Source organism: Varroa destructor, unplaced genomic scaffold (genome assembly GCF_002443255.2).
Source record: "Varroa destructor unplaced genomic scaffold, Vdes_3.0 BEIS01000001.1, whole genome shotgun sequence".
Taxonomy (NCBI): domain Eukaryota; kingdom Metazoa; phylum Arthropoda; class Arachnida; order Mesostigmata; family Varroidae; genus Varroa; species Varroa destructor.
The window spans coordinates 53601692-53614685 of record NW_019211454.1 but is presented as its reverse complement, the minus strand read 5'-3'; the positions used below and the strand labels follow the sequence as shown (position 1 = coordinate 53614685).

General features: G+C 38.1%; 2 protein-coding genes across 6 annotated transcripts in view; one reads left to right on the top strand and one right to left on the bottom strand.

The window, feature by feature from the left end:
- Nucleotides 1-12994, top strand: part of LOC111249512 (uncharacterized) — a 202180-nt gene that overhangs the window by 2046 nt on the left and 187140 nt on the right. The gene's annotated exons all lie outside the window — the stretch shown is intronic.
- The window catches only part of LOC111249274 (tetratricopeptide repeat protein 39A-like), a 31592-nt gene that overhangs the window by 8580 nt on the left and 10018 nt on the right, over nt 1-12994 (bottom strand). The window contains exon 2 of one of the 5 annotated variants that reach the window (XM_086977596.1): nt 11955-12017. The exons of 1 other annotated variant lie outside the window; for it this stretch is intronic. In XM_086977596.1, coding sequence (XP_086833722.1) covers nt 11955-12017 — 63 coding nt within the window. Of the gene's footprint in view, nt 1-3341; nt 3650-4063; nt 4332-11954; nt 12018-12994 lie in introns of those variants that run through there. 3 more of the 5 variants (XM_022803039.2, XM_022803299.2, XM_022803212.2) reach the window with 3 other exon arrangements.

Below are 12994 nucleotides of genomic sequence, written 5' to 3'. Positions count from 1 at the left end.
TAGTACGTAAGCAGAAATAAGAAGTTTCTTGAAGAAATAAGTTTCTTGAAGAAACTTTTCAAACGTATTGGTACCCGTGGAGCCATTTCAATAGAACTAATGATACACTAGACGAGTTCGTAGCCAGATGTACGTTCACCCTAGCGTTTCGCCTACTACATAGTGTCCCACAATAACTGGCATAATGAGTACATTTACATAATGATGAGGCAAATCTTTTACTAAAAAAGCCTGTTTTTTTCTCTAAAATGTATATTATTTTCAATGTCTAAACCATTTGACTCTCTCCGCTGAAGTATGTTAAAATAAAACAATTCGGCTAAGGTTCCAAATTCACATGTGCTTTATGGGTCTAATAGGTTATGACAAACCGGACACATCGAAGAACAGAAAAATCTACCTATGGAAACCTTCAGCCACAAAATAATAGTCAATAAGAAAAAATCAATTTACTGGCTTGTCGGTGAGCTAATAGATAATAAGAATGATTTTAGCAAAGAGACTGCTACGTCCCGGAGGAAGTCAAAGTAGATTCGCAAACCGTAAGAAGGACAAATGTAAACAACCATTCGTTCGAAAAGGAATGATAGGCCGCCACGATCTGAACTAATATTGATTCGAGCCTCTATGAGTCATGAGCTGTGTGGCGACCAGCCATGACATTCATTGTGTTAGCACTCCACTTCTGCATTGCGGATCTTTTCTAATGGCATTATAAAGGCATAAGTTCGACAACGTCATGAACTCTTGTCTCATAGTTAATTTGTGAGTCTCCACTTGATCTGAAGTATTGGCACTGAATACGTTTCCTCTCTAGGAACTTAAAGTGGAATACTGAAATACTAAAATTGATTATATAGCTGAGGATGAAGGGTAGTAACCACCTCAGATTCATTGTCGTCTTCCTCATTATTTTTTAAATGGTAAGTTTATGCAGGTAATTGAGGTTCAGATGTCGTTTGAATGTTCTCTGTCGCGTCATAAGCTTGAAATAACAAATAATAGTGATTTATCGCTCAAAAAACTAATCAAGGAACCATCATTAAATGTGAGTTCTACAACGTTATAGAGATTTATATAGGCGCATGGTAGAAGGTGTCCAAAGCACATATGAATAATAAAAATATCTACTATACGAGAGGACAAGGCATTCTGTTCCAGTGAGGATATTATATATATCATAAAAAAATAATTACTCTTGTTTACAATGGCTGTGTCGTTGGCGAGATTTCAAGCAGCAATTCTCAGTTTATATATATATTTGTTTTTTTATATATAGTGGCAGTTTGTTGAATTTGTACAATATCAAAATTATAACATAAATAACAATGCCATTATACATCAAATATTACACCAACCGCTTTCTTCCAACCAAATTTACTTTGGTGGTTTAAAAGATTCTCTTTGATAATTTTTTATTTAACTCTGGCTTCGTTGCCGAATTTAATGTTGGCCACATTCCTTAATTGTAAATGTAATCGAATGGACTTTACCTTAGAAAAAATTCTGTGAAAAAATTTACCTTATCTGTAAAAAAAAAAACCTGCCTTAAGTCCAATAAATTATGCGTTCACCGCGCTTCTCCTTTAATAACTGCAGCACTTCGAATGAATATCGTGTTAGCATAAAATACCGCCTGAGTCCAAATTATCTATTTTGATTTCAAAGTTATTTAACGTATCTCTGTAATGAGAATTGTTTAAAAAACAATTTGATGACAGGGCTTGCGCAGAGTTCGCGCTGTAAAGTTACTTTCGCTACATAATATAGTCGTCTGTGAATGCCATGAAAGCTCTAATATGCCAGGGTACAGCAGTCTCATCAACCCAGTTGGGTGGATGTGCGGAACAACTAAGGACACGATTTTCGATACAAAATCGCGTTGCAGCCTTCCTGTGGTCCTTGTAACAAAAATACGACGTCTCGCGTGGCCGTTAGGTTGAAATCCTAAATTATCTGAATTCCATGGCGCCGATTGCCGAGGTATTAGTGTAGCAAACAGCAAACAGTATCGTAAGGAAGGTCCAACTGTTGCACTAGGCAAGCACCTGAGACGTTAAGATTCGCAAGTACGTCCTGAACTGCTGTATCGACGAATCCTTTTGTACGAAGTCTCGGGAACTGCCTATGCAGCGTTGCGACATATACAGGCCCGGCTATTGTTAACGTTTGTGCAAGACTGTAAAAAGAGGGTCCTGGAATATGGGACCTATTTGTCGTGTTGTGTACTATATCGCTATAAACATTGGCCTTTGTAACAATCGCTTTTGTGGCGAAGGTTGATGATAACGATTTTCCAACTGAAGTGCACAACCAGAAGTCTACGATTCCCCGCTGGCTCTGGGTGGGTCGGGCAATATGCGGCCAGCGTTGTTGTTATCTGAAAGCTGGGATTTGGCAGTCGTAGATGTGCTAGCTCTGTTGAAATCCCAAAATAAGGTGCCTTGGAGGTAAGTAAAATTATAGTAAACGTTTACGACATTTTATAATTTTATTACGATAAAAGCACTGGTGCTGCCCAGGCGCAAAAAATATTGTACCATTTATGACAAGGATACGTTATCGGAAGAAACGGCTTAAAAATGGTTCTATCAGTTTCGTCCTAGAAATTTACACGTGAAAGATGCTTCTTATAGCTTTCAACGAATTACTGAAGAAGTTGATGGAATGAATGCGCAAGTTAGCAAGACCAACCCGTAAGTAGCCATGGTATCGCTAAGGAACTGAACATCGACGATTAAGCGGTTCGAAGAAAGCTAGTTACAAAAAGAACTCGAAACTTGGATGCCGCACGAAATCACGCAAAAGAATATGCCCGGTTATAATAAATCTGCCAAATTCTACAAGAATGCAACGACACCAAGCCATTTCTAAAGCGGTTGACTACGGATGAGGAGGATTCGTTCTCCATAATGACAGTGCCAGACTACATACATAACTATCTGGCGAAAATAGAAAGAACTTCAATGAGGAATTCTAGTGCATCTTCTGAAGGACATAGATCATGCACTATAACACTATCTGTCATTTGTTTCGCATTCTGCAGAACTCCTTTAATGGTATTAATTCAATTTCAATAGATGGATGGATGCAAAGATCATTTGTTACAATTTTTTGCGCGAAAATCTCGAAAAAAATTTAGTAACGTTATTATAACATATGTTAAAACACTTGTTTCAGCTTTGGCTTCAAAATAGCCAGTACTTTTTCTACAACCCAGTATACATGGAGTGGTACGATAGCCGATGCATAGCATCAATAATTTTGTTGCTCATTCCGCTTTTCATTTTTACCGTCGTATGCCTCGAAAGGTTATCTTCCTAGGATCTCATATAATTTACCTTTTACTGCAGATATACATTCAGACATACATTCCAATTATGGTCACGTCCGTTCAGTGAATGATGAATGATTAAAATAACTTCAGGAGCAATGCCCAGTTGCGAGGTGGAACGTCTACTGCATATACTTTGTCATTAAGGTACACTGGCGTTTAAAATAGTTGACATTTTGCTACCTTACGCTGTTTCCATGAACAGTCAGTAACTAAAAGGATTTATCAAGTAGATTCTTTAAAACAAACGTTGTTAGCACTTGCTCAGCATCTTGAGCCAAGCTTCAGTTTACATAGCTGCTATAATATGGACACTTCGTCATATTTATGAAACAACTATGGAAGTCCTTAATGATTAATATCGCCACAATAACTTTCACTTTTGTGAAAATGAGACTTAGATTCTAAATATTTACCGGCAAAATTTGTATATTGTTATTAAGGCAGCGCAGTCTGTAGACGTGATGATACCATCAAGATGGGTGTTTCCTTCAATTTATCTTATAGTCGTAGTGCTGATACGCATTTCGCCTCGCTACTAACAGGCCACTATTGTTCTAAAGCCTTCGACAGCTCAAAAATCCAGATTAGAATAATTTCCCATACAACCTCTCAGTTAATAAACAACTGCTGAATAAATATATTGCTATGAAAATTCGTAGTCGATTTTTTTCAATTTGTAATGCTGAGTCTTAGTAAGCACATAATATATCATGCACAGGTACATACATCATGAAAACACAGTACCTCCTTCGTTCGCACATTATCTTATTGTTAACCGAGTGGTCGCCTATTTCCGGCGGATAGTTGAACGTGATTCCCTTCACTATGTTACAGAGTACCTCCAGTTCGCCTGAAAACTCTAGATACACAAAACAACCTATTCGAGTTTTAGCTGGTGCATGCTAAGATAGACGACACTCAATTGGAAGACGTCGAACGTTTGCTGGCAACGTCAAAACGTATTTAAAACAATAGTTTTTCCTTAATACGTTCTCACACTTGGACAAATGGCAGGAGTATCAAACCGACTTGAAATTTCCCTTACCGTCGCTTCCATTGGTGGACATTGCACTCGCATATACCAACGGAGAAAAGACCGAATTACCTTGCGCTGAATTTTGAGGGTTCTCCAATAGTAGTGAGGAACTTTAACGTGTCCAAGCTTCGTGAAAAGACGTTGCAACAAAGAGATACTAGACCATCACCAATTTAGTGACCATATCGACGATATACCAGCACTGGACGTTATTTTGAATTTATATTTGCTGTTAAGAAATGAGGGCACAACACTCATGGCAGCCTGTCTACACGAGCAGTTCTTATTAGTTAAATTATTTACTAGTTTCGATGTAGATAGCTACTGTGCAAAGGAATAACTAAGTTGTCGTTATCTACTGTTCTCCTCGTATTAAGCAGGATACCATTACCACAATAACCCCTGGCGGTTGTGCAGAACACACATGTATTTACGCAAAATGAATACAATTTTTAACTGGAGATTTTGTCGTGAACGTCTAGGTCGGCGACTAAGGTCAGTTCCCAACACTAGTAGCACAGACCTTCGCAGGTATAAAGCCTTGCTTTGCAGTAGCCTAGGGCATAACATGTGCCACATGAGTGAATTTATGCTGTTTCGATAATGCAGCAGCTCTAAATTACTAAATAAATCTTAGGAGATAAATTGTTACTAAGGCAAACAATACATTCTGTCCGTGTGAAATCGTATATGCATTCATCATTTGCTCACACAGAAAGATGCTCATTTTTTCACTAAGCGATAAATCTTGTTTACTGAAACAATTTTTTTTTTATACGTAAGGTCATCCAGAACAATGAATTACTTACTTTATACCACTACATATTTTCCACAAATCGGTTCTGTACACCAGGAGATATAATGGCTGCAGATAGGACATAGCAGTCACAAGAGTAAACCGTTGCAGCCATCGGAGCTGGCAGTCAGCTTCTGTGAGCACGAACGCGCGTGAGATTAATACGTTGTAATGAACAAAAAAAGAGTAACTCTCAGACTGAAGTCGCTTATTTAACGCTTCGCTCATGTTGCACAGAGCGATGTACACTATATAGTTCGGAAGCAAAACTGTCACCGTTACCGATAGCTGCGTTAACTGTGGAAGGTCAAATTCCTTTGAAATATGCTATAACCAACTCCAATTAATAGAAATGAGCCTGCCTGCTCCTTCGCGATATATATAGTTTAATATACCGCTATGCTTCTGCTATACCTAAAGTATACTTAGTGCAGAGGCCATATGAATAAACAGCCGCGCAACAGCATCACCCCCAGTTGAAGTCACAATAATCAGCGTAATGTGTTAAACATCTAAATATAACTATCCATTTTGGCTATATATATATATATATATATATAGTGTTGTTTTTATTTTTATAATAGATGTGCATGATTCTTTCTTGGGGTGATGCCAGAAAGCTGGCTGACTTGTTACCACTAACAAGACTTATGTACTAAACATTTTTAAATGCCGCGGTATAGAAGGTGAGCACAGCTCCGAGGCGCGTATGACAGGTGGTCGTGTTCCACTTGAAATTATACATATTTAACACAGTTATGTCGGTAGAGGGACACTTCCACAAGAGTAAACTGCACCGGCGGTAGTGGGTGTCCCACCATAAGACCAGCATACGTACCTTGGTACAGGGGATCAAGTTAAACGAACTTTAAGGGCGGCATGTCGGATTTCCACTTCTTCATGAAACTTCTGCTCGAGAAATCCGAGCTTGTACAGTTGTACAACGTATGTGCAATATCGAACTGTGCGCGTAAGCAAAAGAGGTACGGCGGCCGTGACTTCTATCACAGAGTTCATATACTTCTTGTTGATGAACATTTGTGCAAAAAACGTATAGAGTTACATGTAGAATTACACAAAAACCTGTCGGTATTGCAAAGATACATATAAAATGCAGATGGTTATTCAGGATATCTATTGGTTAATATACTGCGGTCATTGTGGTGTAATTGGTCACGTAAATACTATTTTATGAACTGGCGACTATACAAGCTCGGCATCATTTTATAATTCTATAACAGACATATTACGAAGCTGTCCTGAATTCGATCCGTTGTTCCCCAACCTGTATCTTTACCTATATCACTTCAAAGAAACCCTTCCATTTCACTTTTGTATGAAAACCATTACCTTTGCCTATTGAATAACCAATTCTGGCTATTGGTTAATTTTGAATTAAGGTTAAGCGTAGGACTCATTAGGAAAACAGATCTTCTGCATAGGTTCAGTGTTTACCGGTAACGTTCAACACAAAGGGATTTCAATATAAAGAAATGTAATTGGCTATTTACTGAAGGGGATACTCATTAAAAATCACTATTCGTGTGCTAGTACGACATGAAGTATTGCATAGGCGATCAAATCTCTCTCTGCTTATAGTTTACTCACAAAGTAATTCTACATTACATTCGCAGTTGTTTCTTTTATTGGTCGTTTATCAGTCCGTTTACGAAATAACAGCCACCACACGCAAATAAATCTAAAAAAAAATGTATCTGACTGATTCAGGTAACCGACCTTATTTGCGGAAGCCAACGCAGTAAAAGGTCCCACTTTTTTATTATAGTTGTTTAAACGTGATGCGTAATTTTGAAGTAATCTATACCCTGACGGAATCTATATAGTTGCTATAGCATGCTCTTATAACCTTTCCAGTGGGTTGATCGTCTACGTTTAGCGGCACTTCTTCAGTTTTTTTGGTGTGAATTTCTCTACAGCTTCAAATTAATGGGGTGATGTGTATACGTTAACAACACTAATCATTAATGGTCATTATGTTACATTTAGTCCACGTTAATTAATCCAATAATGAAGGAAGTGTACGGATAACGGAAAATGATTGCGTATTTGCTATAAACAATCATTACGTAACATTACAGTCTACTTCTTGTCTTCACTATTTCACGAGAAAAGGCGAGTTTTAGAGCGTCTATTCAGTAGAATCCGGAAGCACATGATTGAACCTTAAACGAAGATGTAAAAATACAAATCAAGAATTAAAGGAAACAGAACAAACTGAAGTATCCGCCAGATATCAGCTATATGTCCTAAAGACAATTCTGGTCGCCGTATCAAGTCTTTTTAGGGCCAAAATAGTATCGGCGCACCACAAGTGGCGGCGCTACTGTTGCTGATCGGTTATGAACGCCAGTTAATATCGGCCTAAAGGGAGCACTTCTTAGTCTGACGGTCACCTTTCGTGGATATTATTTTGTAGCCATAGCGATTGCCAACAAGCCCTTTCCCTTTGTGCAGATTCCAACGACGAAGAAATTGCCGGTAAGCTCAAGATTTTATCATGGGAATATATAAGTAGATCTTTCGTATCCTTGAAGAAAAAGAAGTCGAAAGTGGAGCAACCCGGTGGTTGGAATGCAGCGGTTCCTTTAGGTACGAATTGTACGCCACACCATAGGGGTAGGAAGCGTTAGATACAGTGCCGGGAGCTGAAACAATAAAGCAATTTTTATAGATGTTGCGCAAGACTGGATAGCAGGTACACGTTTGAATCAACGACGTACTTTACTGCCACTATCAAAAATACGCAGGCGTCCTCCAGTTAAAGGCTATTCAGCCCGTGTCCTTCCGAAAAAGCCATTGAATATTAGGTGGATGATAACGGTCGTTGAATGAATTTTTTTTACTCCTGCTTTACGAAATATATACTATGAATGAAACAGCACAAACATTATCATCTAACTGGAAGAAATCTCTTAACGAGGTAGCATTTCCTACGAAGATTGCATTGAACTTATATATACAGCAAGTTACGAGGACTTTTAGGGGGCAGAGAAATAGAGCCCCAGCAGACCCGCCTACTTAATTACGAATTAACTAATTCAATTTAATGAGATAATGAATTTATCAATCAAGTATTTACTCATCTGACATATGCTTACTCCGAATATCCTGTATTTTTCTATAATTCACATGATTGGCCTCATGAAAGAAAGGTACAGCAAGAAAAAACATCTCATAAAAAAATAACTTGCATACAAAATAACTTCTATTTGCGCTACCGTTTTCGATCGATTAATTTGAACTTTATTTTTGCATATACGGGTGCGAGAGTTTGTCGCACGGTGTCAAGATCTCGGTATTAATACCTTTCAGAAATAGAAATGAAGCAGACGCTTTTCAAAATGTGATATTATGAAACAAACAATATGGCTGGAAAACACACCAGCTACAAAAGGTGTAAAATGTAGATATGACGTCAGGATCTGCTCGATGATTATTTAAAACATGATGACTTTTTTCCGGCCCCTGGGCAATAGGATACTGAAATATTAGGTTATTACAAACGAATCCGGCAGACTTGAAAATTGAATAGCTCTTGCTCTACGCGCAGCTAGCAGACAAAATTATAATAACTGGTAAATACTCCAGTCTAGTGAAGATCTGTGAGTAAAAACTGGTTGAGTTTACTCTGAGAGAAATTAGTTCGAAAGGAAAAACACGTTCTAGTGTCTGAAATTAACGCTCAGGGCCCAAGTTTTTGTTCGTCAAAGGCCACAGCGTTGCGCTAATTCGTCAACGATTGGTGGAGACGTCAGGCAAGAAGGCCTCAGCAACCTTTGTGACTCAGGCGACGGTGCGGTACGTGAATGAGGGAAACGTTTCAAGAATGGAGATTGGAGTACTGAAGATCACCAGAGTATTGACTAGATGTCGAGACTTGAAGAACAAACTGCATTAGATTACTGCAATAGAAGAGCACTTTCATGAAAGTAAAATTTGAAATTCAAGGGCCCAGTCGACCAAAGCTGGCACTTCACATGTAATACTTTTCAGGATTATAAACACAATACTCAAAGTGCGAAACCGTGAAATGATTCCAGGACAATTCGGGGTGCATGCGGTGTATTCCATGTACATTTCGTGGAACTTTAACTAACAAAATCAGCCCGGAGCATACCTTCGCAAGCGAAACATGCTTAAATTTTCACCGCTAGCCAGGAAAACATCAGGCCATGGAATAGCACCGCCCTGAAGTGAAAAAAAATCATTACTCTAACTCACCTAGTTCCAAAGCCGTCGGATTCCCTTATGATAGCCAATAATCTGTCTTTTGCATTGTCGGTCTCTCTTCAATAGCGAATAGCAAGATTTGTGTTGCTATCGCTTGTCTTCCATTTTTCATTATACTAAAAAAAAATGTAAAGTATACATATAACTAAAACAGGGATCGTTCATATTAAATCCATTTAAGGCCGTACATCACCTTGAGATAACCGAACAGTGAGCTACTTGAGTAAACAATCTATTAAAGAAATTGCTTCCTCGCATTGAAGCCAGTATATAGAAATTTCTATACCGTGAAGCGAGAAACAGCGATTCCAAATAGCTTTTGAGTTCCAAAATTGCGATCATGATTGACACCATTCGAAAACTAAAATTAACCACCTTATAAAAACGTAGACCACAGTGTTATGCAATTCAAATGTTCTTCAATTTATAAACTGAGTTTCGTATTTGGCAGTAACCGATGAACACCGACTCCGCTCTCCGTGTGTAACTTTCATATACGATCTAAAGACAAAAGTTCCGCATAGAGGTCAAATTCACCTGGCCACCGAGGCTAAGTAAAATTCAGTAGCAAAATAAACCAGCCGTCACGTATATTCTGTCCATTTAAAAGCATTACATTCATTCGTAATTTTATGAAGTAGAACAAATGTTTGTCTTAAGTAACGTTAGTAGTAAAAATTTAATCATCATTTCGAGATACCCAAGTAAATAAATTTATTTTATGCAATTTTACGGAATAACATATTTCGTCAGAGAAACGCATTAGAGTTTAGGCGACCTCGAAAGTTTATGCCAATTGTCAGTGGTAAAAGTTCCTTGACCATTATACCAATCACAATTGTCAGGTACTGGCTCTTGCTGTGAGAATTATAAATGCAGTGTAATTGGTTTAAAGAACTACTCATGTGGTCATAACCCGAAAAGGACAGTCATGTACATAGATGACGTAGTGGGTGATTGCCTAAGAACGACAAGCGTAATTAATGAAAATCATTTGATTGACCTAGCTTCTCAAACCCAGGTCATATGGCTAAGCTTGACATAGGAAGAAAACAGGTCAATCTATTGCGATTGAATAATGTATATATAGTTTATTGTGCAGTTATGCTGGTATCATCTGAATTGCTTAAGCCATTTATCAAAACATAGATTTTTGATAGTGCTTCCAACATCCTTACGATCGACTTCAACGGCTCTGTCACGCTTGAAGGAGCTAGTCCCACATCGAAAATGGAAGACACACCTAGTTGTTATAGCAAAGTTACGACGCCACAGGGGCGTATTAGAAACCCTAAAGCATTGACGTCTTAGACTCTGTTCTGATAGCTGTAAAGTCCCACGAGTCCACTTACCTTCAAATACTTGCAACAGCATACACTCATATATGCTCTATGCTATTGAATCAACTATCTGCTAAATAGTTCTTTGTGATTTAGTTACACAATATACAGTTGAGGAAACACCTTAATTGAACCACGTGAATATTTTAGCGTGGGCTATGTTGAAATAAACCACCGGATAGTACAAGTCCATCCCGAATGGCACATCAGCTCTCCTTAAGTCTATGTTAACGTTTAGTTGTATAGACAGGACTTTTCACGATTCAAGGTCTAATCGTAAATGCGGTTTTACAGTAGAGTCGAAGATTGTTGGACAACACATTGAATTGTTGGATACAAAAAGACTTACATAAAAAGTTCAAGCGTATGACAACTCCATCTCCAGGATAAAGGATTATAAGCTATAATCTCCATTTGTTCCATCCCAGATCGAAAAATAGCTTGCCTTTTTTTTTCGAAGTGCTTCGTTAGATTGTACACACGTGTAGATCCCTCGATACACGAAAGTTATTGCGTCAGACACGCTAATGCTTTTACTGAAGAAATCGCTGAACTTTCATAGTAAATAGATGCTTTCAAACCTTAGTCTACTTCGATCTATACTACGGGAGCGCTTGGTAACAGCTCGAAGTGTCAAAGGTCTTTGTTTACCGACGACATTTTTAACGAAATTAGTGCATGATTTGCTAAAAACGAAGCATCGGTACATGGAAGCGATCTGATATAAATTACTTCAGAACTTCACGTATACACACGTTCTACTTTTGCTTAAAACAATATAGTACACAATTCTATGTAGTACACCCGCATTGAATAAAGCGACCAAAATGCACTAAAGTGAATAAGTTCAACAGAATCCGCTCTGAAAATATGATGGTTCCTTTGAAGTGATCATTGGTTTGTACTCCACGAATTTTATGTAACACTAGAGTTATTGGGTATAGTTCAAAGGACGCGCCCGAATCTGCAGAAGTTGGCTAAAAGAACAGCTATATAACAGCGTTATTTTTTGATAAAACTTATGCCGTTGTAGACCACCCATCCGCCTTGACCTTTGCACACTTGCAATGGCTTAACCTATATTACATAAAAATCAATTGCGTAATTAAGCTTACAATTGATACGACGTTGACGTGTTGTATTTACTTATCACATTGAAGATATTGATATAGATGATTGAGACGCGACCCTTACCTTGACAATAGACCGTAGGCGCTGCGCCCATTATGAGTTGACCGCCTGAACGGTAACGACAAACTTAAAAGAAACAATCATATACATAGATATTGTAGTGTAGACTAATCTCGTTTGGCTAATTTTGACACAGAAAGAAAAATTAAATAGCCATAATGATGCTAGCAAGTATGCCTGTTCAACACGTGAAGATGTTAAAGCAGGAGATCAATGTGTTGATATAAATATAAATGATAAAAATACGACAAAATGACGAACGATATGCTAACTTTCTAATGTAATTAAATGAGCAGCGCGTGACATTTTCACGCAAATAGCTCTTGTTTGAATGCGCGATCTTTTCACGCAATCGTATAATATAATACAATAATTTCTTAAATATTTCTCGAATTCTTCCTAAGATTCCTAAATAATAGACATTTTGAAGCCAACGATGAGAAGTATTGAAAAAAGGTTTTGGTCGCCTTAAAAATTAACCGAAACATTGTAGTAGGGTTCCTTTTATAGAACACACGTACTTTCCATGATAAATACTACGTATTCGTCTTCATGCTTAGGTAGGCAGTCATTAAGAGAGCACTGCATTGCTCTCCTTTCATCCAATAAACGGTCAGTTCCAGCTACTACATATATCCTTTTTTTGCCCCTTAACAGGGGCTTCTGTTACGCCACTATTGTGGCACCATCAACCCAATCGCATTCAGTTCCTTAAATAAATAAGAGTTTCTGTAATTGAAGCAGAAACAACTAACTTTCCGTTGCAAAGTTATTCTTCCGCGCTGTTTAACTCGAAAAAAGTATAAGCTGGATTAAAAATGGCCTACATTCAAGAGTGAAGAAGGAAAAAATACGCGTGTCTGCTTTAACGTTTAGAGTTTAATAGCTGTTAGTCGTAGGTAGCCCGGGTCTAGCTAGGGTCCCCACCATCGAAGCGTAGCATCAGCACTAGCAGTTGTAGCAATAGTTGTGCATCCGCAGCGATAAAGGTACTGTCAGCCATTAACGATGCTACTGGCAATTCTTCAACGCAACAGTGTCAC